Source organism: Fringilla coelebs, assembly GCF_963513975.1.
Source record: "Fringilla coelebs genome assembly, chromosome: 1".
NCBI lineage: Eukaryota > Metazoa > Chordata > Aves > Passeriformes > Fringillidae > Fringilla > Fringilla coelebs.
Window position 1 is genome coordinate 143,631,556 of NC_140028.1, and position 26,688 is coordinate 143,658,243.

The 26,688-nt window shown below is 38.4% G+C and overlaps 2 protein-coding genes across 6 annotated transcripts in view; both read left to right on the forward strand.

Annotated features, from left to right (window-relative positions):
* ESYT2 (extended synaptotagmin 2) overlaps positions 1-3,198 on the forward strand; it is an 80,451-nt gene extending 77,253 nt beyond the window's left edge. For all 5 annotated transcript variants that reach the window (XM_084210698.1, XM_084210699.1, XM_084210700.1 and 2 more), the window contains one exon: positions 45-3,198. In XM_084210698.1, the coding sequence (XP_084066824.1) occupies positions 45-90 (46 nt within the window). In that variant the 3' untranslated portion in view covers positions 91-3,198. The remainder of the gene's footprint in view (positions 1-44) is intronic.
* Positions 3,199-13,223: 10,025 nt separating this feature from the next.
* The window catches only part of NCAPG2 (non-SMC condensin II complex subunit G2), a gene marked incomplete at both ends in the record, with an annotated part of 40,781 nt that continues 27,316 nt past the window's right edge, over positions 13,224-26,688 (forward strand). Inside the window, 8 exons of the mRNA XM_084212316.1 lie at positions 13,224-13,298; positions 16,378-16,569; positions 17,588-17,702; positions 18,175-18,332; positions 19,073-19,207; positions 24,218-24,312; positions 25,158-25,227; positions 25,909-25,995. Of these exons, the coding sequence (XP_084068442.1) occupies positions 13,224-13,298; positions 16,378-16,569; positions 17,588-17,702; positions 18,175-18,332; positions 19,073-19,207; positions 24,218-24,312; positions 25,158-25,227; positions 25,909-25,995 (927 nt within the window). The remainder of the gene's footprint in view (positions 13,299-16,377; positions 16,570-17,587; positions 17,703-18,174; positions 18,333-19,072; positions 19,208-24,217; positions 24,313-25,157; positions 25,228-25,908; positions 25,996-26,688) is intronic.

A 26,688-nucleotide genomic window follows, 5' to 3' on the forward strand; every position in this document is an offset into this window, starting at 1 on the left:
ATGCTAAATGTTAAAAACCAATCCTTTGGTTTTTTCTTTTTTAGGTATGATTTGACAGAAGATGGTACAAGGCCACAGGGTGCAAGTTAGGCCCATGGATACCAGGAATTCCTCAGACATAATTTTGCCAACCTTTATATATTTTTAACGCGTTGTTTTCAGAGATGTACCAATGTTATTTTTATAGCTTTACTGATTTAGTTCTTAGACACGTCCCAAATAATTTTATAACACGTTGTCATTTCATGTAGACATGGCCATCCTCATTGTTAAACTTTATATTTTATTTTGCTAAACAGTCCTATGTGTTACTGTAATGTGCAATAGTACAGTAAAGTAACCTTTTGTGTTTAAATTGATCTTTATGATGGCTGTACCTATTAGAAAGTTAAAGGAACGTGTTCTGCTGTTTTCCTGCCTTGTTTTATATCTCACCAAGGTATACTGTACCATGTAAATATATACTATTTTTTATAATTCTTTCATGCTGATTTGAATTCAGAAGAAAATTAGATAAAGGATACAGATATTTTCTTCTAAATGCATGTGAATTTCTTCAGATGAATCTCTTTTGTCTTTGCAGCACAATGGTCTTAATCATTTTGTGATACTCTGCGAAAAGAAACTGCTGAAAAACATTTTTACTTTATTGTGTTTCTGGCCCATTGGGGCTAGCTTAAAATGTATAAAACATTAACATTTTGATATTTATATATAAATGTATTATTGGGAGATCATGCTATAGAATATTATAAATAAAAGTGAGAATTCTATAAATATTGTATAAATAGAGGATGAGGTCCACAAATAACAGTTTCTAAATCTGAGTTTTCATTAAATGGTGTAAACATAACAAACAGTACAGTTTTACTATACAGGTTCAGTTGGATTTTGTTATTTATTCCTGTACTCTGGAGTACTAGACATGTGATCTTTTGAAGGTATGAGGACAGGGATTTTTCTGTATTATAAAGAAGATGTGTAAACACTTTAAACTGTCCCTGCCACCATGTTTCACTGATTTATAAGTAGACAAATCAGCTTGCAAGTTAAGTTCATATAGTAGGCAGATGTACAAGACATATTGTTATTTTTATTATACAGTACTGTGCTAAAATAGTATGTTATGTGATACCTTCTGTAATCCTCAAATGAACACCAGTAGGTAAGAAAGTGGGGAACTGAGATGAATTTGACTGTCTTTGACAGTTGCTTCATTGCTGCTTTGTCCATTTAGTGCATGAACAAACTGCACATCAGTGGTCCAGGCAGGTTTCTGAGCAATGCTGTCTTTCTCCTGAAGCATTGCTGTGGGCTGGGCAGGAGGCAGCAGTCAGCACAGACTGATCCAGGCAGGCAGGATCTGAAGGGAGACTATCAGCCCCAACAGCTGAGCTCATAACTCTAATTTTATGAATTACGGGATTTTTTTTAAATTTTTTTTTTTTCAGAACTGATTTTTCTTTTTCTGGTAAGTTTTTTCAGACTGTTAGAAAAATGTGCATTAAGAATCTAAGAGAACAGCTTGGCTTTTGCAAAGCTAGTGTCCTCATCCTTGGAGAAGTATGCAATTAGACAAAGTATATTATTTAGCTAAGATTCTAGAATGACGTCTCAGCCAAGAAAGAATTTTAACACGGAATGATAAACTTCTGAAATTAGCTTTATTGTAAGAAAACTGACAGAACCTTAACTCTAGATGTAGAATTTGCCTACATTACTAGATGTACCAAAGTGCCTACCATAGATGTAGCTTTTTGTCTTTTTCAAGTCTAAAAATTTAAGTTTGTCTAAATTCAATTTAACATGAACATTTGTTATGGTTATGTGTGACCTGCACCATACACCTCTATACAGTGATGGCCTTCTCATTGCCACGTTTTATACACAACCATTTTATCAAACAATCCTACATTGTAAATTGCACTGTAACTGCTGTTACTGGGCTGGGCAATAGAGATTCTTTGTAAGAAAACATTTCCATTTGAAGGCTTGACTGTATATTGGAATGTATGAGTAGCTATATATTCACTTATCTATTAATATAAAATATATTATGAAATACATATTTTCTTTGCTAGTTCTCCATTAAGATGTTAAGAATGGAAAGACAGAGAATTGTTCTTAATGCAATGAAAATGCAGAAACCAAATGCTAATCTGAATAAATGAGGTCTAAGAGTGGCAGTTCAACATAATTGTCTTTTGCCTTTGTTCAGTCTGAGGTGGAAGGATTTTTGCTCTACATCTTGGCCAGTGACTGTACAGAGTTTGATCTGCAGCCAAAAAATAGGGTGTTAAACTGGTTCAGTGTTCCAAGTCTTAAGTGAAGTCTGGGGACAGAAAATTGCACTTGAACAAAAGACATTTCTGTCTTCCAAAGTTTCAAGATGGAAAATAATGCTGTGTTCAGGCAAATGTGAAACTATAGCACAAAGTGAGTAATTGAATAAAGAATATAGGGCAGGTTTTCAAAATAGCCTACTACCTAAAATTAGGGATCTTAGAGATCCCATTTTCCATTTAGGAATCTGAAATGAAGAGGTTGAACTGTCACTGCAATTCAGCAACTAGAATTCCCAGAGCATATAATCAGTTCTGGATGCCAGATCTTCAGAAACGTTCTCCTGAGTGAATTTGGATCAGACTGTGAGTGCCTAGATGAGATTGATTCTTTGGATAGTGGATGCAACTTTTGTATTACCAAATTCCAGTTGATCCATTTATATGGAAGTAGGAAGGACAATTTTGCCTCTGGGCAAAAATTGCATCTCATTATCAAGTCATTTATTCAATGTCAACTGATAGCTTTTCATGTAGTTCTTGTTTATCCTGTGCCTTAAAATATGAACATATGAAGATGTTTAAGAAATGGTTAAAAAATAAGCTTTGTTACCTGTATGTACCAACACATGTTCTGTACTATTGAAACTGTTTTTAGAATTACTCTGCTTCACTGACAAGAAAACCAGCTTTCTTAACTATAGCAGTGGTATAACTCAAACTCAAATCAGCATGCATATCACCTGGAGGTGGACTAAAAAGAGTTTTAATTTTCTGTCTTGAATCCTTTATCAGAGCTGCAGCAAATGGTGAGAGTTAAAATGAGAACAAAGGGTAATCAATTTTGTACAGATTGCCTTTTTTGCTCATGTAATTCTACATTATGATGCATGTATTTATTCAATAAATGGTTCGTATGGAAGTCAGTGTGTTGCTTCCCTCTGCACACACACACAGCCCCCCTCTCCTCTCTTGCATATCCCTGTTCTAGCTGGTAACACAATGAACTGAATTTTTAAAATAGTCCTGTAGCCAGACTCCTGTAACCTAGGGAGCCTTGCTGTAAGGTCTGTAGGCAGATTTTTGGATCTTACATGAGAGAAAGTGGAGTGAGAAGTGCAGGGCACTTCATGGGGATTTCTGTGCTTGCTGTTCTGGAACAGATTCACACATAAGAATTTGTAGATCCTTTGTTCAACTTCAGTGTCTAAATTTTTTTTTTCCTCTTAAATTGAGCAATTGAACAAATTGTCATAATTCTACCACTTATTAATTAATTGTCTTTAATTATGCTTTCAAAAGGACCTAGAACTGTATTTAATTGCCTTAGATTTAGAATCAGCAGATTTCTACCCATGGCATTGTTTCCTATTCTTTCATTAGCTTGGTAAGGCTAATTGATGAAAAATATGATGATGTACTGCATAAATAAGAAAAAGGCTGTTATATCCTCTATCCCTTCCAGAAAAACTGCCATAGAAATCATGCTCTTTGCATGAAACATTAATTTATAATTTGTTGTAATTCTATAATTAATTATGATATATCTTCCCATAAACAGCTATACCTTGTCTGAATGAATAATATTCAGTCAGTTTTCATCAGCCATAAATAAAAGCTGCAAAACTTCATCAACAGTCACTATCTCATTTAGAATGGACCCCACTGGATAATCTTTAATGTTACTAACTACAAAATCATGTTCCACTTTGGTTTGGGTTTTTTTTTCCTTAGAAGGAAATACGTCCCTTTTTTAGCACAATCAGAAGTATCTTCTAATCAATGGGGAGGCAGCTAAAGCCTAGGAAAAGCATGGCTGTGTCTCCACATTTCCTTCATGACAAGGTGGTTCTGGATTGCACTCTCCCTGGCAGTGCCAGTACTGATCAGGTGTCATAATTTTCCTGACTTGGGTCAAGATCAAACCTTCCGTTCAGTCCTGCGAGACAGGTGGTACCTGGATCAGCACTGCCTGTGTAGTCACAGATCTTATTAGAGAGCAGAAATAACTGTGCAAGACACTCCTGCAGATGGCTTTGGTATTAATTTGATGGGCTCACCCCAGCCCAGGACTCTTAGTACTTGCTGTACTGTTTAAAACTGTTCATCCATCTCCCACCTAGGAGCAGTGTTTGCTAATAGCAAAGTTACCAATGTGGCTATTTTCAGTATTTTCTAAACTAAGAGCTGAATACAAGACTTGTTTCCTATGAAGTACCTCTTTTAATGAATTTAATTATTTATATTCTCCCCCAAACAAGCTCTGAATGTTGGATGGCAGCTTTGGTAGAAAGAACCAAGACTGCAGATTGTCCTGGACCCATTTGTGGTTGTAGCTATCTGCTGAAGCAGTCAGATTATTTAATCCCAAATAGTGGCTTTATATATTCTGAAGTGTGCAACTCTTGTATGATTTTCTACTGATTTCTAAGGCAGTCAGGCTCTCAACAATTTTCTCAGGCACCTTCTGAAATATGTTTTATGAGAAATGCAAAAATCCACTTGTATTTCTTTCAGTGTTATGCAGTAAATTTAGCTGCCAGAGTAGATGGCAGCTCTGGAGGAAAATTCTCTAATCTGTATTCATGTGATAGAGGTGATACTCTCTGTTCTCACTGTCTGCAGAGAATACTGCATGCCAGTCATCTACACTGGAATCCAATTTGAGCAGGCTCCTGCATCTCGGTTTCCTCAGACACCACCAAAGTGAAGCCAGCCTGTCTTTCATGTTAATCATTGAGTCCTCAGTAGCTGTAAAATTTACAGCAAGGGAATTAAGGCCTAACAATGATCATTCTTCCCTTTAAGATCCACATGTCCAAGGGCAGCCCCAAAGCTAGGCAAGATTCCGGCCTTTCATACCCAGGCAGTGGAAGGGCTGGTTCCAGCCCAGGGTGGTTTGTGGCCTGGAGACACATGGATCATTCCTGCAGGGCTTGGTAACCAAACCCTCAGAACTGGGCACCAACCACCTCAGCCTCTGTGCAAGAAATGACAGAAGAAAGTTGTGATGTCCCTGCACCCAGCTGTGTCCTGTGAATTCACTCATCAGCTGTGTGGTAAGGATCTAACTGATGATCAATTTTATTTATTAATTATTTAAGCAAAGTAGCTCCTTTCTGCAGGATGTTGCACTAGATGACCTGGTGAGGTCCCTTCCAACCTCAGTTCTATAGCTCTCAAGTATATTTTTGTAAACATTAAGGTAAGCTCAGTAAATTGGAACTCTGTGTACTCCTAGCCTGTGCTGTAGGTCTTCCTGGGAATTCTTCTTCCTGAGCCCAAGCTCTCCAGGATGGGCATGAGGCTACTGCAGCTGGGCAGAAACAAGGAGTCACACAGCTGGGAGCTGCAAGCTCTGCTGAGTCAGGATGAAAAAAATTGAAAATAATTAAAAATACATTAATCTGTGCATAGAACTTGAGTTGTAACATAGATAATGCTGGAAAAATGGTAATTGTAGGGACTGAATGAAGGTCAGTAATTTTATTCAATAACTGGGACAAGATCTCCAAACCCAAAAAGGGTACATACATTTAACAGAGGTTGTTTCCAGCATGAAATTTCAAACAAGTTTTTTTGTTCTTTTATTCTAGTTGAATTTGTAAGCTAGTGTGTTATTCTACAAACTCTGAGAGCCTGACAACTAGAGCTTACTAAGCATGTCACAATGATTAATAATTTAATACGGAATATTTTGCAAGACAGTTTCATGCAGACTTCCCATGGGAGAAATACTTCAACTGATAGGCTGAAATCCCTGATGTATTTTGCATGATTGTTGTTGCTGTCTCTTGGGTTAAGCTGAAGTTACTGTGTTGCAGTGTTTCCAACTACAATTTATAGGAAAGTTTATCTAGTTTTGCATGAATCATGAAATTCTCTGAGCTTAGGTAACTATGATAGCCACTGAATGGGTGCTCTGTTGTAACTTTCAGCTCAGAGTTCCATTGGATACATTTGATAAATTGTAAACAGCATCCAAACAAAGGACTTGGATTGTCCCCAGACCTGTCATTTATGCCAGTGATGACAATGAAATAAAGGTAAAAATAGGTTAATGGTAATGGTAATGGATGTTTATGACTCATGAATGGTACTGATAGCAATGCTGGTTCTTTGTTTTATTTGGTAAGTCATTAATTTGCATGTAAAATAAGTTGGAATCAAAAGTTCAAAATACTAAGATTAGCTTTCTGACAAGTTTCAATCTTAGTTTCAGGCAACTATTTCTATGCGATATTTTTTTATTCAATATGCATTTTCAAGTTCAGATTATTTGAGACAAAAAAATTTGCTTAATTTCCTATATTTTTATGAAAACATTTTAGGTTTGCTTATCTTGTGTTTTTGCATTGAGACATTTTTGTACTGAGACATTAAAGTTTTTCCATGTATAGTCATTAGTGCTGTGTTTATTTCTGAAGGTACTGTTATATTCCACTAGATGGTAGTGCAGACCCTATTCTCAGAATCCTTTTTGCTGCCTGTGTATTTTCTTGTACAATAAGGAAGTGGTCTGGATGAGAGGAATGTTTGGGAGTGCAGCCTCAAGTCACCCTGGCTTAGAAGGAGTGAAAAACAGGTATGGTCCTCACTGTGCTCTGCTCTCCCCCTTTCCTCTGAAGCACCAGAGATCCTCCAGAGATTCTAAAAGAATTGAGTTTCATAATGGAGGATTCAATTTGCCAAAATGATTTTGTAGAGGTATTTAGTCATAAGGCACAGGGAAATTTAAAAAAATGATGTGAGGAAACATGAAACTTCTGGAAGATTAAGGTTCTCAGTTCACCAGAAATTCTGCATGCTTCTATCAGCAATCCACTGTAGGTGTTTCATGCCTTAGACACCAAATTAGATTTGATTCTAGAACTCCCTTGAGCTCCTGACACAACTTTAATGAGATTAAGTGCAAAAAGCTGAAATTAATCAGAAGCGGGCAGAAGTGAAATTACAGTTCAGGACATGGAAAACAGCCAGCACATTTGAAACATCCCTTTATGCTTTAAGTGTTTATTGTTGATTCAAGTACGTGGCTAGAAACTCAGGATAGCTAACAGTGAAATCCATCATGCAGCAGTACAATCAACATGGGGGTAAAGGGAAGACAGGTAAAATTCTACTAGAAAAACTAAGTTAAGAATAAGTTTTCCTTTAATTAAGGACATAAGAAAGTTTTCTAAAACACCAGGTCTTGTGATGATAAAACTGTTTGCTGCCCAGAACAGGAATAAATGACAAGTATGTCTAAACTTAGTGGAAATGGAAGCCCTCATGGGTGCCTGGCTCCACATTTCCCCCCCGGCTGACACTACACTGCTGTCAGTTCTGCAGGAAGGCAGCAGGACATGCAGCCTGTAAAAAACCCCAGTGGGCTTTGGTCAGGTGCCTGGTCTGGATCAAGGACATGGGGAACACCCCTGCTGACAAAGCCAACACAGATGTGAGAGACAAGTGAATGCTGGTATAATGCCCAAGCAACGTAAAGCAGTTTGTTGTGTGTTTGTGTGTGCTTATATATGTATAAACTAATATAGATGAACAAATCATGTTCATTCTGATATTTGTATTGTATTTTTATGTTTTGCCCTAGACAGATGGAACAGAGATGGTGTCATATCTAAGTGATGCATGTCTATCACAATGAAACCTCTAAGAGCACTTGTAAAATTAATAATAACAGTGATTTTGTACCTTAGAAACAATTTTTCTCTTAAAGACTAAAATAGAATGAGAGCTGCAAGGAGACAGGACACTTGTAAGAGCAGTAAATCTCTATCAGAATGTAATTTAATAGGGTTAAAGTAATACAGACAGCATTTGTAACTGGAGTGTTTTATATCTGAAACAAATTAACTGACAAACTAGTATTATAAATTTACTCAATGATACATAGTATTCTGAAAGATGACAATGACTTTATACTAGAAAATGTTTGCTGCAGTTGTAATGAAAAATTCCACTTCCTTTTTTTTTTTACAGTGGGATGGATTCAGCTATGAAGATACTGTTACTGTATTTCTTTTTGTGAGTATCTTATAACATTTCAAAAATCTTTCCATTTTCATGGTACTGATAGTGAGCAGAGAAAAATCACAGTGACTTGTAACACTGTTTATAAGGAACGAGTGATAACAGTAAGGACATAATAATACAGCAAATAACAATTATAGGACCAATAGAATGGTTTGGGTTGGAAGAGGCCCTAAACATCATCTATTTCCAACACCTCTGCCATGGGCAGGGACGCCTTCCACTAGACCAGATTGCTCAGAGCTCCAGCCAACTTTGCCTTGAACACTGCCAGGGATGGGGCATCCACAGCCTCTCCAGACAACCTGTGCCAGTGCCTCACCACCCTCACAATAAAGAATTTCTTCCCAGTATTTAATCTAAACCTGTCCTCTGTCAGTTTATAGCCATTCCCCCTTGTCCTGTCTCTCCATGCTCTTATAAAAATTCCCTCTCCTCGCCTGTAAACCCTTTAGGCACTGAAAGATGCTCTAAAGTTTCTCCAGAGGCTTCAGGTCTCTGGGCTGAACACCCCCAGCTCTTCAAGCCGGTCTCCGTGCCCCATCCCCCTTCATGATATAATAGCTAAGTATTTTGTCATAAGGCATCATAACAAAGCCACGAAAATGAAGTTGCTGTGTTTTCCCAGCTTAAATTGAGCTGGGTGTGGCTCCCTGCAGACCCCCGCAGTAGCGGGGAGCTCCCGCGGGGCGGCAGTTCAGGACTTCGGTACCGTCGGCAGCGACTCCAGGGAGTGGCTCTCCCGAACAGCTTTCGCATTCCCTCTGCGCAATTTATTTCCTTATTTTGGTGTGACTTAACAAGGATTTTTTTTTTCTTCTGCAGTGGTTTTTTTCTACTTAATCTCTTAAACTCTAAAATTGATTCATGTTAATATTAATAATTTAAGGGAAATAAGCCTTTTCACGGTCTAATCACACCAGCATTGAGAAGTGACAGTTGCCTCTGAATAAAGGATGGCATGATTGGCAGGATTACCTTCAGGCAAGGGGAGATCTGGAGAAGTGGAATGGTGTGAAACTTCATCTCTCTCCCATGCTGTTCGGATTATTTATCAAAGTATGTGAAGATCAAAAAAAAAAAAAAATCAAGGGAAATGCATGCATGTAAATTATTAACAGCCTGCCTCAGAGGATGAGCAGATTTTGTTCATACTGTATTAACTATAACAAATTTTATTACATATTCAAAGAAAAAGAAATAAAAGTTACAACTCCAGCATGGTAGTAGATAACGGGTGAAATAATCTCATAAGAAACTATTATCTACAAAATAACATTGCAAATATAAGAAAATATTGTCAAGAAAGCATCTGACGTTCAGGGAACTACTTGTTTATTTTTTGTTTATATTGTTGACTCTTATAGGTTGAAATGGAATGCTTGCTCTAGTCCAAACTGCTATATTCTGGTGTGAGCCATCTGTAACTGAGATCTCTAATGCAGGCCACCAACAAGAATAAAGGCTGGTTCATGAAGCAGTAGCACAAAAGCAAATCTTTATTTGCTGTTGCTCAGCAACCATGTGCGAAAGGCCCATTTTTCATTTTTGCCTTAACTTGACAGGAAAATGATAATAAATATGAGATTATTATCACAGGGTATAGATTATTTTGAACAGATGAACAGATATGTCAAAGAGAAGCATGTAATTTGGTACTCTTGAAAAAGAGAATATTAGAGAAACTGAAAATAGAGTTGTTGGCTTATTACTGGCTTGCAGTTCATGCACAGTTCTTAAAAAAACCTAGAAAACATTATTCTGTCTCTCTGGTTTCTCTATATGGTCCTTTAAAATGAATCACTTGGCGTTATTCAGCCTGTTGTTATCTGTGTCAACTTCTAGTTTTAATACTATGAAAAAAACCATTCTGTGGTTGCTATGCAACAGAAATTAAAAAGTAAAATGTTTTAGTTTGTTTGCTAAAATGATACGTGCCCAACTAAATAAACAGTAACCAGGTGACTAATGTAGCATCTAATTAAAAGACTAATCAAGGTGTTAATGAAATATTCAGTGTACATGAGTCATGATGAATAAATCCATCAGTTTGGATTTAAAATGGCCAAGATTTTTAATTTATGCAGAAAATTTTTAATATAGGAAGACATTAGCATAATGTAAAAATGTCAGGTGTTATACTTTTTTATTTGTTTTTACAATTCTACAGGTATGCTGATGCAACTTAATCCAAGTAAACTGTTCCACAGGCTCCTTGCACTTAGCTGACTTGGAATACAAAGTCAGGTCCACCACAGGATCTGACACAAGCCAGCTTCTCGTATCAAATAAATGTGACAGAAAATGCAAAAAACCTTAATTTTTAATGCAAACTAATACTGTGAAAGGCAGAATCATTAAGGAAGATTCTATGTTAAAAATTACAACAGCAGAAGATGTAAATGCAACTTTTAAAGGAGTGAATTTTTACATTTAATACTAAATAAAATATGAATTACATAATATTTTTAAAAATTACAATCCTGAAAAGTCTAACCAGATGTGAGAACTTCTATAGAAATTATAGTTGGTTTTCTGTTTGTTTGCACAGTAAAGCAGCACATGCTGTACTGCTTCTACAGACTGAAAGTAAATTACTTCAGTTATGCATCTCTCTCTTCTGAACAGCCAACACTGAGAAATGCTACTGAAAATGCCAAATGGAAAGATATAAACTAAGGCCTTAACAAGAGACTTTGACTGGTTTTGGTTTGCAGAAGAGCTAAAAAAATGGAATGGGGAATATTATAGAATTCAAAATCTGACTCTAACCATTTCCAAACACTGGAAATGTTAGAAAGAAGAAACAGAAGATATACTTTCCTGATATATTAAAAAAAAATCCTTAGTTATCAAACTCTAAATATCATCTGGCTTACATAGCCTCCTATACATTCTGGCATATAGGCTGTTTAACTCGATTGCTTTGGATGAAGAGTGCAAAGTAGTCATATTGTCCACCAGGACTGTGAGTAAAAGCATAGCTGTCAGCAATAGTAACAATAACATTACTGGAGAAAAAAGTCACCAGTGTAATCAAATGCGTGACGTTTTGTAAAAGCAGTTATTTCCACGTTACCAGAGATCCATGCAAGAAGGAATACCGTTTCTCAAGCACGAACATGAATTTAACTGAGCATGTCTTCCCCCCATTTGGAAGCACTGACACTTTGCAGTAGGTACAGAAAGGGAACCGTGAGCGGGCCGTGGGGTTTGAACCGCGGCAGCTGCCTCTGGGTAACTGATGGATGTTCCCCCGGGACCAGCCGTGTCAGAGCGGCGGAGGAAGGAGCCTTTCAGCGCGGCCGAAGCTGCCGGGAGCGGCTGCCGGGGCCGGCCCAGGCGCTCCCCGAGCGTGGAGCGGGGCCGGGGCACAAACCCACGGGCAGGGCTGGGAAAGCGGGGGTCAGCCTGACAGGAGGCTCAGGAGGGATTTTATCGCTCTCCACAGCTCCCCGAAAGGAGCGCGTAGCCGGGTGGGAGTCGGGCTCGTCTCCGGAGTAGCCAGCGGCAGGACAGGACACAGCCTGAAGCTGCGCCAGACGAGGTTCAGGTGCAACATTCGGAGGAATTTCTTTACAGAAAGGGGGACTGGAATGGGCCGCGCAGGGAGGTGGTGGAGACGCCCTCCCGGAAGATGTCTAGGAAAGACTGGACGCGGCACTCAGTGCCATGTTCTCGTTGACCGGGTGGTGTTCGGTCACAGGCTGGACTCGATGACCTCAGAAGCCTTTTCCAGCCCGGCTGACCCTGTTGTTCCCAGAGTGTGGAACACGAGCCCCTGTGCCAAGTGGGTTTCCAAGGCCGCCTTCCCTCACCCTGCCCTCAGCGGCGCCGCGCGCGCGAAAGGCCGGGGGCGGTGGTCGAGCTCTCGCGAGACGACACGAGAGTTCCGCGGCGCGCGCGCAGCGTCGGCGGCGGGAGGATTCGAAAAGTGACGAGTGAGGGAGGGACCGGCCCGGGCGGGGGCTGGCGGCGGCCCGGAGTGTCCCGAGCGTCCCCGGGTGCCCCGAGCTGCCCACCGGTGTCCCCTGCGAGCGGCTGCCGGGGCCGGTGTCTCCGGCGGTGCTGCCGTGCGCCGTGAGCTCTTCTACGCGCGTGTCCGCCAGCTAAGTTCCGCTGCGCTGAGGCGGCGCCGCGGTGTTGGAAGCGCGTCCCGCGGGTCCATGAGGGTTCGGCCGCTCTGAGGGAGCCCGAGGTAAGCGGCCCGTCCGGCTCCCTGCTGCCCGCTCTGCCGAGGCCTGGCGGAGCCCCCGGCTGGCTCGGGACGGCGGGGCCCAGGAGCGGCCCCCGGCCCGATCTGTGATGTGGCTTCACGCACACTAAATGCCGTGTAAGCCGCCTTCCCACCTGGAAATGCACGTCAGGAGAGACCTAGGAGGGAGGGAATGTTGACGTAAGCAAATAAGGCTCTTTGTGGCCTTGCCCATTTACAGTGGTTTTCATTTGATAGCCGAGAAAATAGACCATTTTACGACCCCACGGTGTTCCTGATACAAATAAATAGTCTTGTTAGGAATTATGACTACCTTAAATAGTGGGTGTGTGCTGGAGAATACATTGTGCTTTTTAAAAATCAAAGTATCTGTTAACAACTTATTCTGCTATACTTACAAAAAAAAAAAAAAAAACCAAAAAAAAACCGAAAAAGAAAGCAAGCCCTGCAGCCCAGTGATGTTGTGAATCTAAGTGCTGATTCAGATAACTAAAATATGTTGGAAGGGAAAACTACTTTTAACTATGTAGTACACGTATAACTACTGTAGTATATAGCATATATAAATATATATAAATGCTATGTTTATAACTGATATATGATTGCAACAGACCAAAATGATCTTGTTTTGATACACAGTATCTTCTCTAATGTTATGTTTTGGTTATAAAGTAGGGAAGACCAATTCCAGGATGAAACGCGAAGCATTTTTGCAAGTTGTATCTAAAGAGTCGATTGAAGACTTCCTGCGTTATACTCAGAATCCTGTAAGTGAGCCAGTGTATACATTTATCACTTCTGGAGTCATAAGTCTGTTACAGGTGCAGAAATCATGTGACAAAGGGGCAGAAACTATTTGTGGGAATAATTGCTGTAGAAAAGAAGTTCAAATGACACTTTAAAGAATATAGGCTGAAAAAGTTGTGGAATCTGAAATTTGGATGCTTATAAACCAACTAAGTTTTTGATATTTGGTTGTTCCACATACTGTTTTTTAAAAATAAAATATTAGTATTTGTGTTATTCTAAACATATACTGATTTTGTGTCGTTGTTGACACTGTCAAATTTGAACCTATGGAAGAGTTTATTGGTATATAATTAATAAGAGTTAATGTACAAACATAGCAGAATTGTGTTTCACTAGTATTTGTTCATTCATTTGGTAGTTTGGGCTGTCCACTTGTTCTTTGGTCCATGTCTAATTTTAGTTGAATTGTTCTTTCTATCACTGAATGCTCTAGAGACGGGGTAGATTGCTGTCTCTAAATGAAGTGTGGAGAGAACAGGGAGGAATAACAAAACAAATCCCCTGAAATCTACTGTTAAAAGCTCTCACTTTGTGTATATATTGCTTAATAATGAGAAATAGTAATTTGCATCGAGGTGTTTTCCACTCACCTTCAATTTGTCTGGTGTTAAGATATACCTGAGCTCTTCTAAGCATCTTTTGCTTGCTGCCGTAAATGATATTGTGAAGTTCGTTTCTTCAGCTTTCTTATGGGTATTTTCCTGGTAGTACCTTTGGCAGGATAAAGTGGATCAGTTGACCTCTATGTGCACAGAGGCATGATCTGATTTAATGTAGCAACTATATTAAACCACAATGTTCTGCATAATAAGCTTACAAAGTTTGTCTCCCAAACATCCTTGAATCTTTCCCCAGAAAATTTACTATTTCTTTCATTTGTGTGCCTGTATGTAGTTATGGATGATAAATTTATTACCAGATTGCCTTTGCCTAAAGTCTCCTTCCCATTTTTCTCTAAATCTAAACACTTCAGCAAAAAACTATTCACTTGCAGTGTTTCCTTTTCAATTGATTTGGTTGTGTTGATTCTGCCATCTACATTCAGTAATTTATTTTAATGAGCCAGGGCTATTTGGATTAAAAATGGTTGGGTTTTTTTTCATCCTTTTATTTTTCATCACCAATTCACAGGAGTTCTCTTGCAACAGTGTTCAGCTGTTGCCAATATCTCTGGAAACTTTATGTCACTAGCTACAATGAATATATCGATTGAAATTGTCTTCATCTTCATGCCTTTGTATCATAAGGGAACATGAATATCCACATGACTTTTTGACTGTCCAAGATATTTCAATTATTTTATTAATTTCCTTTTGAAACCTGCAGCAATGGAGCATGTGTGACCAAGTCTTGTCTTAGTATGAGGATCCTCCTTTTTGGATCTCCCTTGAAAAATTCTTGATTGCTTTTCTGGAGGAGGCTGTGGTTAAATAAATCATCAGTAAAGCTTTACTGCTTTCCCTAGTTTTTGTATTATGTTTTCTACTCAGTTGGTGCTCTAGCCTTAGAATTTGCCTTTTAAACCCTCTTCAAAGTTCAGTTTTTAGCATCACTTCTTTTTTCAATGTCTGTCACACACCCCAAACTCTTATTTACTTCCCCCTTAATTTTTCTTTTCCACACTTTCAATGTTTAGATTCATCTGTATCTTCTAAAATTCCAGGGCTTTGCTAGTTTTCCTTCAAGGTTTCTCATGGGCTTTTCATTTTTTTTCTAATATTTTTAAAATTTCATATTGTGGTGCTGTTCATTGAGATCTTCAGCAGGTACTGTTGGTTTTTTCCACTAAATCCCATTCCAATTCAAGAAAACACATGATTTCTTGGAAAAATAGGAATCACAGATATGATTATCATTCACTGTCACCCTTTCTCCTCATAGATTTTGGAATAATTCTGTCTCATATCATCCCAAAGAAAAATCTAAAAGCTCTGATCTTATGAGTTCATTCTCTGTTCAAAATGGTACAATCTTAATATCCTGTCTTTTGGGTTTGTTTGAAGCACAGAGCTGCAGAACTCCTTGTGAGGCCTTTGGTTTACTGTATTTGTTTTCAGTTGTAGAATAGAATAGAAATTCTTTTATAAATATGGAACAGGATCTTTCTTCTCATAGCCTTCTGGGAACTTTGTAATACTGCTGCTTCTTTCATTCTTTTCAGTTTTTACCTTCGACTTTCTCTTTTTGATGCCTTGCAGTGTATCTGCAAACTAAAAATAGATTTATTTCAAGATCATAGAATTCTCCTTCTTTCCTCTGTAGTGTTTTTGATCCAGTAAACCTTCACTTCTGTATTGCCAATTACATCTCAGAAATTATCTGTTCTTTCTCTTGTCTGGGCCTGGTCTTCCTTCTTGTCTTCTCTTTGCATATTCCCTTTCCTAGCAGGTTGCCTACCCTTCTTTGATGCTAACAGACTCCTTGTGTCTCTGAGGTAAATTCTTCTAGCAAATTTCTTTCCAGGAAATAGTTCAGATCAGCCTTGTGGTGCACTATCTACTGAAAACTAATGGTGGCTTCAGCAGGAGGTGTGGGCTCAACGGGTTCAGGGGCTGGGTTTGATGAGGGGCTTTAAAACAGTGCAGTGTGCAGAGCTCTGATGTGTGCAGATCATATCCCAAATTAGTGCTGTCCCTATGGCTCTGCTGACTGCTACGTTTCCAGTTCTTGCCTAAGGATTTTCTTTAAACAGCCATCATCAACTGATATTTAAGAGAGCAAAGACATAATCAGGGACTTAAATTCTGTGCAGTTTTGAGCTTCTTAGCCAAGGGTATGGAATGGTCTTCATTGCTATCAAGGGCTGAAGACTTCTGTCTTAAAGGCAACACTCTTGCTTCATGATAAAGAGTTAACTAGCAGGAGTTTCTTATGCTATTTTAAAAAATATAACTTCTAGAAGGTATTTTATCTCTAACTGCAGAGAGATATAAGTTAATCATTGATGTAAAAACCCATATTAAATATAGAAAATATTATGAAGTATAAGCCACTTTGCTGATGTGGGACTGTGTGGTATCTTCTGACCATTTATAGAAAAATACATGTGATCATTTTGACTTGAATGAGCTACTTCAAGAGTTGCCAAGAAAGCAAAAAGAAGTGCTATGGCAGAGACTGACACAGCTATTGACAGAGAGCTTGATGGAGAATCCTGTGGAAACATGGCACAGGACTGGAGATGATAAGAGTGATGATGACATGGAAGTTGAGATAGTTCCAGAAATGGTAAGAATCTTGTAAAATGAAAACATGTTGAGTGTTTCGTGTTTTTTGGAAATAAAATGGAATATTTCCATAACATCTGAAAACATGCAAGGGTTATGAAGTAAGACCAGTTCCAAATACCATCTTCCTGCCCATTTTTTAAATGACTTAATTTATGCTCGGGTTAAGCTGAACTTATGATTGGTCTATACTTTAAAAGACTTGCTCTGCTGATAATTTTAATTATGAAAGATGTGACTTTGTTTTCTCAGTAGAGTTGAATGGGCTTTTCCTATGTCTTATGTTAGTAAGGAAATGTTAATGTTGCACATGTTAAGTTTAAGTAGCTGGCATATAAGAAATTCACTACCTGACTTTTTTTTTCACTACCTCATTTTATTTGATGAACATCATGAAATCTAGATTCGACAGTGCCTTCCACAAATTTAGAATATATAGAATTTTTCTGACTCCAACCCTTATATACTGCCTTCTGTGCTGTAGTCTATGTAGCCTTGAGAATACTGGGGGAAAAGGTTATTTAATTTTGGGGGGAAGAAAAGAAATGCAGTGGGGAAATAATTAGAGAAACCTAGAGGCTTGTAGAAAAATCAGTCATCTGTTCAGAGGCCTGTAGAATCACACACTTGGAGTGAAATTCACCAGATGTACACATCTCTGAGTACACATGACCCTGCTAGTTAGGGGCTTTTCAGCTCTGAAATGGATGTGTGTGTGAGTGGGTTTGTTGCAGATGAGGATTTTAGTGTAGGAATGGATACACATGCGCAGTCACAGTGTTACCTACTAGCTGGAGCTGAAAACCCTTTTTCAAACTTTTTGAAAAGATGTACTTTTAAATCTATTCTTTTGCCTCTTATTTGAAAGGTTTTGGGTGCCAGTATGCTCGTTCTTCAGAAAGGAAGCATAATAACAATTCAGCTTTGCTCTCTGTTGCTAAGGTTCATTTCTTGTTTGAGTTATTTTCTGAGTCCAAAACAAACTGCAGAAGTGTTTCCTCAGCATTGCTTTCTTTCAGAAACAAACTGTAGCAGTGATCCAAGGAGTGGCAGCTGTCGTTATTGCTTCCATACCTGCAGTGGATGAAAATGTAAACTACAAAGCTCTTGTAGAATGCGTTTTTATCCTAAACGGTGAGTGCTTCTCTGTACAGAATGCAGCATTTTACAGAGGCTGTTTGATCTGACTGAAATCCAGCTGGCCTGTGAAACAGAATTCACAGGAGAAAAGTTGGTACTGGTTTGAGTTCATATTTATGAGACAAAATTAAGGGACTGTTTACCTAGAAATCAGCTGTACAATTTAGAAGTTGGAATGTAAATAGTTTTCTTTCTCCCAGCTGTTCACCCAGTGGAAGGTAACTTTGATTATCCTGTGATTTTTATTACTTTTAAGGGAAACTCAATATTCTATTGTTACTGATCCAGAAACTTGGGCCAAACCTTAGAGTTGCCTAAATACTGCAGTGAGCATAAGCCATGAAAGTGTGTAAGTGTGTCAGGAGCTAGCTGACACCGTGAGGTTTAGTTAGTGTGCTAACAGACTGCTGTTTTACAGGAATGACTTGGTTCATTGCAGTAAATAGTTATTTCACTACTCTTGTAGGTATCCTTCCTGCATTATCTACATCTGAAATAACCCTACAGGACACTATCCAACGTGTGTGTGAATTGTGGTGGGAGAAGGGACTGGAGGGGAAGGAGCAGCTGGGGAAGACTCTGTTTGTCATTCTGCTGAGAAAAAGCCTGAATAAAGCTGCTACGGTAGGCTGAGGCTATGTTGACTTTCAGGTTATTATTGAATATTTCAAGAAAGATAATTCCTCCTATAAAACACTGCCTTCTCTAGAACAAATTTTAAAGGTTTTTGGCATCAGTTTCACAAGTGAACTGGATTTAATTTTTTTTTTTTGCATTCTTTTTAATCTTTTCACTCTTTTGTCCAGTCCAATGGCCAAGGTTTTAATTGTAATTAACTTTTTGTCAACTCAGGTATTAAGTACTGTGTTCAGCTAAGCATAGAAACAGCTTTTGTAGGAAGCTTAATTTTCTCTTGTTTTTTATCTTTCTACAAATAATTTTTCTTTCATTTTTCAAAATGTTTGAGTTACTTGGAGTGTTGTGTACACATCTTTTGCACTAACCCAATGGATGTATCCTTATTTCTTTTTCCTGTTTTTCCCTGTTAACTGCATGTATGGTATGAAACGAAGTTTAAAAAGTGCAGTGATGTGGTTTTAACATACTTTGCATGGAATGGCAACTTGTTTTTCTTGAGCATTTCTTGAGCATATCTTCATTTGTTGGAAGTCAGAATTTCTGCAGTTACATATATTTTTCCCCAATAATGTGATGAAATGAATATTCATAATTTCGTGATCTGTAACAATGCATTTCAAGTTCATTATTTAAAATCCTTTCAATGCAGCTTTGCATTAAATCAAAGCTTTTTGCATTAAAGCAAAGCTTCTCCACTCTAATGTGGGCTTCTTCTTTCCTGTCAGGGCGCAGATATAGTTCGTGTATGGAATCTACATCAGACATTACTTTGTTTTGATTATGATTCAGATGAGAGTAATGAAGTCAAAGACTTGTTACTTCAGTGTTTTATGAATGTAAAACACATTAAGAAAGAAGAGGTAAGCCAACTTTTATCTTACTGTGGTTTTGTGCCCATGAGCTTTGGTTGCTTTTAATAGTTTTGCAGTTTGTCTTTTTTTACGGTACAGTAGGTAGCAACATGAGAGAAATCAGCTGACTCCAAGCTATAAATGGTTGATTCTGTTTCATTTGGAAAACTCGTTTCTATTCCAGACTAAAGTGTGAAAGTTTATGTCTAAATCTTCAGTCCAGTTATTTTATCCTGAGGCAATAAGAATGCTTTGCTTCCAGTGCATTTCCCTCGATACTTAAGATCATTCCCTGGTGTAATTCTTTTCTTTTCTTTTATAGCAGTTTTTCTTTTATTCAAGACAAGTAACTGTAGCAAAATAATTTTCCTTCTAAATGACTTCATCTAGAAGATTGTGTTGCCATATTCTATTTTAAAAGTAGCATAAAAAGAATCCAACTTGACAGAAAAACAAGAATTATTTTTTTTAACTACATAGATTTCTCTCAGTGAACAGTTGCTGTTTTGTTGTTTAGATTGTGCCTGTGCACCAGAATTGTGGCATCCAAGCCTTTTTTCTGGTTAGGTAACCAGACCACATGACTTTGTCTCTGAAGTTCTAACTCTTCCCTGTATATGTAAAATAGATATATTCCTTTTCCTGTGTAATACATGAACTTCTGTCATAAAATGAGCCCGGAGATTGCTGCATGGTTGTGGTATATGTCATATTATAAATGGAGATAGCAAAGGAATTAGGTGAAATGTTTGATAGACCAGGGCTTGGATACCTGCCACGAAGTTGGTGGGGTTTTTGTTACTTATATATCATATTTTAAGCTGTTTTAGTTTTGACTAAAATTATGATGTACCAAGACAATATGAAAGGTGGAAATAGAAGAAGAGAAAATGTGGATGGAAGAGGAAAGACAGGAAAGGCTTTATTGACAGAGTTTGCAATTAATTTTGTGTCCTTGGTGTATTTCATTTTAAGCCATTTTTTGTCGCCTGGAAGAAGTGTGTACTTGTGTGTGTTCTTTGTCACAGTACTTAAAATGCATTATCTATGTTTGATTCTGTTTTTTTTTTTTCTTCTGTTATATTTGAATCCACTGTATTATTTTCATATTTCATCTTAATATAGGCGCAGTAAATAATGGGTGATTACATATGTAAAATACAACTGCTATCTAGGCTTCAGAAGCAAATTCTTGTAGTTCTTTTTTTCTTCCACTCAATATAATGTGTTAATTACTACACAGCTTTTCTGAAGGAAGTTTGCACCTTGAATCTTGAGTGAAAGAGTATAAAAGTTGTAGTTTTGTTGTGTGTTTTTTTTTTTTAATATGGAGGAAAAAAGCAGTTGTAATCAGACTCAGTAATGAATATTTTTTTGTGGCATATCAAAACTCATCCACTTTGCTCCGCAATAATGTGCAGATTTGGCCACACTTTGCACATTTCCCTGCACAAGATTTTTCTCTTTGCTCTCCCAGGGATTTCTGGTTCTTTACATTTTGCCACCTTTGCATTTTCACAGGCCTGTCTCTTTCTAGGTAGATACAGAGAGCACCTTACTGCGCTCTCTGCTCTGTCTGATCATTAGTGGTTTAAATCCATAATTCTGGATCCTTTGCTTTCTGGCTGGAAGCATTGACTGAAAGCTGCAGCTCCCAGCTGTAGCCAAAGGGCTCAGCCTTGGCCAGCGGCGGCTCTGCCTTGGAGCCCACTGGCATTGGCTCTATCAGCATGGGGAAAGCTTCTGGCAGCTTCTCACAGGAACCACCTCTGCCGGCCTCCACCATCAAAACCTTGCCATGCCAGCCCAATACACAAGTCACTTTACATCCTGAAGGATAACAGTTCAAAATAAAAGGAGAACCATAACCCATTCTGGAAAGATCCCAGGACAGGGTTCAGTTAAATTAAGTGTCTGAAATAAATTTAGACATCTGTGCAGGAACATAATCAGTACAGGTCCTGGGAAGAATTTGATTGCTTAAGTGAATGACCCATGCTACATTAAATGACCTAAGTTGCCACAGATATTGATGTGGGGCTGGCACATAAAACACTGTGATAGATCTCTGCCTTCTGGAAAACCATCTGGGCACGTAAAATTACTCTGTGTTTAGGGTGTGCCATATTAACCCTCGTCAGCAGAGTCAACACAAGAATTCAGCTCCATAAAACAGTAACTAAACAGCTGATCCCATAAAACACTCTTCAGACAATTAACATTTCAGGGACTTAAACATCCAAATTCACATGTCTCAGTTTTGGGCAGAAATCCAACTTCACTATATGAAGTTCCAGTACTTATCCAGAATGGTAACCAACTTTGATTTTTCTCTCTCTGCAGACAGGAGATTCAAAGTGTTCAAAGCATTCTCCTGTTGCTATGAGGCCATTGTGCTTCAGTTGCAAGTCCTTTTGTTTGGGATTTGCATGCTGTGGGAGTTCACTTGCAGTGATAACACACCTCATGTATGTTCTCTATTTTCCTTTCCTGGTTCGTTTCACTAATGTTAGATTTCTTGTAGCAACAAGAAACCAATCTACACTCTCCCCAATATCTCTGCTGGACCTTTTTTTGTATCCTGTATTGCTTCTAAAATGCTTGTAGTAATACCAAATATGAATTACTGATGTATGAATTACTTTGAGTTGTACGTGAGCTTGTGTATATCAGGCCTAATACTGCCTTTAATGCCTGCAGACTTGTTCTACAGTTCCTAAGAAAAGTAATCCTAGATTTTCACAGTGCATATCCCAGAGTACAGTACCATAGTAGCTTAAGCTGCTATAACTCCAGGTTGCAATGATCCTATGTTGCCATGGACTAGCATTCCTCTTTTCCTTTTCACAGTGTAATGTTCAAGCAGCAATATCATGGGTTGATTGAAGGAGGTAACTGTTTTCTCCTAGTAAGATTATTTTTTCAGACAGATTAACTGTTTGGAATGGTTCATCATATGCAAGACTGAAGGAAGGGAAGGGTCAGGAATGCAGTGTATCTGTTCTAAATCAGATTAAACCAATAGAGAACTGCACATTTATTACACTTCATTGCAAGATCAGGGAGTTCAGTGTTTCTGCCCTCCCAGGCTGTGCTGTTCAACACACAGTAATATCTCTCAGAGGCTTATCATCAGGCTGCATTAGTGGAGTGATCCTCTGAATTTATCTCTGTGATTTATGAAAACATTGTTGTTCAGATGGGGTTTCCAGTCGAACAGCTGCAGAGCATGTTCCTGTGTTTTAGAGGTGGGTCTGTTGTGCTCTTTCCTTGCTCACCTTCTCTGTGTATATAGAACAAAGTCATGTGCTGCTCTATGTCCCCAAGCACAGCAGTACCAGACACCCAGCACTGATACTACATTAGTCCCAAAGATGACAAGTTCACAGTCTCATTCACCTATCACTAGGTTCTCTCTCACAATAATGAGAATGTTGTTACCAGTAATTATTGCAGATCCATTAATCACAAGCAGCAGATTAAGCTAGAGGCACTTATCATTGTCAGGAGCAGGCTCAATCTTTTAAAACCTAAGGCTAAAAAGAATTGGTTGAAAGCTATTTTTAGGCTTTTTATCATCTGTCTTGCTGCTGGAGTTGTAGAAGATGAGATGAGTTTGAGTTTGTCCCCATCCTTGCCTTGTTGAGGAAAGAACTGTAGATCAAAACTCCCTTGACTTCTTGTTTTGTCAGGGGTGTTGATGTGTGACATGCCAAGTGGGACTCCTCTATGTTTATATTAGGTCACCAAACTTGGAGATAGAGACAACTCTTGTTGACAACAAGGAAGGATTCCATCAGACCTGAAGCCAAAAATCTTGACATTGTATTTAGGCATTAGGTCTTGATTTTTATAAGCTTCTGAGTTACTTCTTCACCCAAAGGCATTTGAGCTATCAGTTCACTACAGAGCAGTTTCTGATTTTGTGCTTCCATCTCCCTCCCCTACTCTGTGAGATTCCAAGTCCAAGTGTGTCTGGCATTCAATTTTTTGTTCTTAGGTGTGAACACAATTCTTGGCCCAGCTCTCAATGGTAGTGCCTCTGAACCTCTGCTGTTTATTCAGTGACCCTTTCGCACTTCTGTCAACGTGCTCTTTACTACTACACTTCCTTTATTAATATTCCTAACTTATTTTTGGCTAGAAAGCTGAGAGATACAAAGTACCCTTACAACTGACTGACTCACCCTTATGTGGGATCAGGTATTTTGAAGTCTTACCTTCACCTGTAAGCTAAGTCAGAGTGAAGCTGCCCGTACAGATACTGTATAAGGCTCCAATTCCTTGGACAGATCTTGCTGATTCTGGGAGAGCATTGGCTTATTTCCTTCATCCACAGCCTTCCATTGCCTTCTGTTAAAAAATTCTATTGCTCATCAGATTTGTCATTATTGTTTCTGACTTGTTAAAACGGAAGAAAACTAATTTGGAAAAAATAGTTTCTGTTTTCATGAATGAAAGCACCTTCAGGAGGTTCACAACATTACTTTTCATGTGGCAAGAGGAAAGAAATTGTTGTTGCTGATCAGAACGTTTTATTTCCTCAGTGGCCCAGTTGTTCTCTGTGGCTTTGTTAAAAATGTTTCTGCATCCAGTGCTGGTAGAGTTGTGTTTTATTGATGCCTTCACCATCATTCCAGTGTCATCCTGGGATGATACTGCACTTGGCAGAGCTCCGTGCTCCAGCCTCAATGAGGGTGCTGATTGCACAGTGTGCTGGCATTCTGGAATGCTGCTTGAAGGCACACCAAAACAGAAAGGATATTGACAGAGTGGAGGCAGATATGTAATCCACGTGTTCATTAGTTCTGTGTTTTTTCTACAGTATGAATAAAAGTAGTGCTTGAATTCTGTTTAATATTTAAGAATCTTAAATAGTTTTTTCCATTTCACCTATGCATTTTAAAATTAAAGATGTAATTTCCTTTGTATTTGCTGATTTTTGAGGTAGCTCTTATATTGGATATTCTTCTGACCTTTGAGTTCCCTTTGTTTTTTCCTCTTTTCCCCTCCCCACAGGGAAGAAGACTCTTGAGTTTTTTGTTCAGCTGGAACGTAAACTTCATTAAAATGATACATGGAACTGTTAAAAACCAATTACAGTTCTTTCCAAGGTATGCATCCCAGTAAGAGTACTTAATTAGTAAGAGCTTGTCTGAAATCTTGTTTATCTCACTCTAAAAATACCTAGTGTATTGAAAAAATATATCAATATCCAGAAACCCACAAATCTTCTGAATATTACTGCTATATTGTTTCACCAACTTCATTTAATAGTAGCTCTGATGTGCCTGGGTGTACAGTTATAGGAGCAGTAAATGTTTATTTGCCATTAGCTAAAGCAAATGACTTTGGATAGAAATTGGACTGCATTATTTGCAGTGCTTGTGTGAGGGTTGCAGGTCCGTTTCTCCTTTCGTAGGGTGTTCCTATTTTTTCTTACAAGCAATCTCTAATTTAATTATCTAGGTTTCTATATAAGGCATTCTAATAAGAAGTGACTTGCAGGATAAATCATAGCCCGAGAACTTGGCTGATGGAGGAAAAATACGGAGATTTTTTTTTCTTTGATTATTCAATGAAGTATTGCTGAAGTAATTCTGTGTATTAAAATCAGAGGCTTTCTAATGCTTTCATGTAGAATAATATATTCCTGTACATCTCTAAAGAATTTCAGGCATTCTTCATGACATAACTGGTAAAGTATCTCACTGAATGTTTTGACTCTCCCACCATAAGGGATATTTCAAGTATCATGTAATAGTGCTTGTCTTCATTAATTAAGAGTTAACTTGGTAGTTATGGGTGTAGAGTTGAAAAAGAGAATTTCTTCTAGAAATCAGTTTGATGCACAGAATTAAGAACAATATTATACAAAACTTCATGTTTCACCTTGATGAATTGTTCATAGATATAGTTAGTATGCTTTCTTGACAGTGTTTCCTATATGTTAATACAGATCCTTGGTGGAATACATTTCAGAAATTTACTTCAGGGCCTGGAAGAAGGTGTCAGGAGAATTCATAGAGGTAACACTATGCTTGAAATTTCATTTGGATAGTTTTGAGTTTCAAGGTGGGAAAGACTCATGACTTTCCGCCACAAAGAGGTTCCTTTAACAAGCATTAAAGAATTATTTCTCTAAGGAAAGGGCCTCTTCAGCATTGTCAAGGAGTAACTATGTCATGCTTTGAATGTTTTCCCACTGAGATCAGCTTGGCTGCAGTTAAACACCTTTAATTCTGCTGCTGAAATATTGGTCCACACAAATACGCATATGCACAACGTTTTTCATAAACATACCCGTTCGCTGAGTTACTGAAGCTTTCATTCAGTATGTGCAAGTCTGTATAGTTGATAGCTTAGGTATTTATCTAGTTTTCGTGGATTTCCATGGAAATGATTACAGGCATAATTACAGATTACAACAGTGCTAGAGCAAAATTTCAGATACCAAAATATTCCCTTTTACCCTGCTTTTAGCTTCTGATAATTGGATTAATTGTAGATTCTGACATTTTGAAAATCAGTTGAGGCAGACTGAGGCCCCCAGCATGGAAAAATTTGGGCAAGGTAGAAGCCAAGTAAGAAATAATAGCAGGTACTATTTTCAGTTTCTTGTTTTAAGGAAAAAATGTAGTTGCTGAGCAGCCATAGTACTTATTATTGTTTTATTGTGTTAACAGGAGCATGTGTGTGTTTTACTGTAGGTACTTGAATATAATTGCATTCAGGATTTCATGCATCATGGAATTCATCTTCCCAGAAGTTCTTCTGTTCATTCTAAAGTTAGAGAGGTAAGTTCCAGGAAAGCATGAAATGAACTAGTAGCTTTAAAATGAGATCAGTTGCTATGAAATAGAAAATTTCAATTTCATACAAAAATACCATACCAGGTGTGGCTAGGATGGAAATAACTTTCATTCATAGCAGGCTGTGTGCAGCTGTTTGGGGTGTGCTGCTGGCACAGCAATGTTCTGGCTGCTGCTGAGCAGTGTCTGTGTGGTCTCAAGGCTTTTTCCTCCCTGTGTTTTCCCTTGGGAGTGGGCTGGGCATGAGCAAGAAGTTGGGAGGTCAGCTGAGACAGCTGACCCAAATTGACCAGAAGGATATTGCATGCCATACAACCATCATTCCTTCAGCAAACTGAGGGTGGATATTGCATGCCATACAACCATCATTCCTTCAGCAAACTAAGGGTAAGTGGGTTTTGGGGAGGCAACTATTGCTGGAGTGCTGGCTGAGTATTGGTCTGCTTGTGGGAGGTGGTGAGTAGTTGCATTTGCATCACTCCTTTGGGGATTTTTTTGGTCCTCTTTGCTTCATTTATTAAACTGTCCTTATCTTGACCCATGAACTTGCTTTTCTCTTCCAATTCTTTTTCTTCCCCACTGAGCAGGGAGTGTGTGTATGGCAGTGGGTACTTAGCTCATGACTAGAGCCAACCCACTACAAATACTTAAAAAATAGCATATTCTGAGAAATAATGG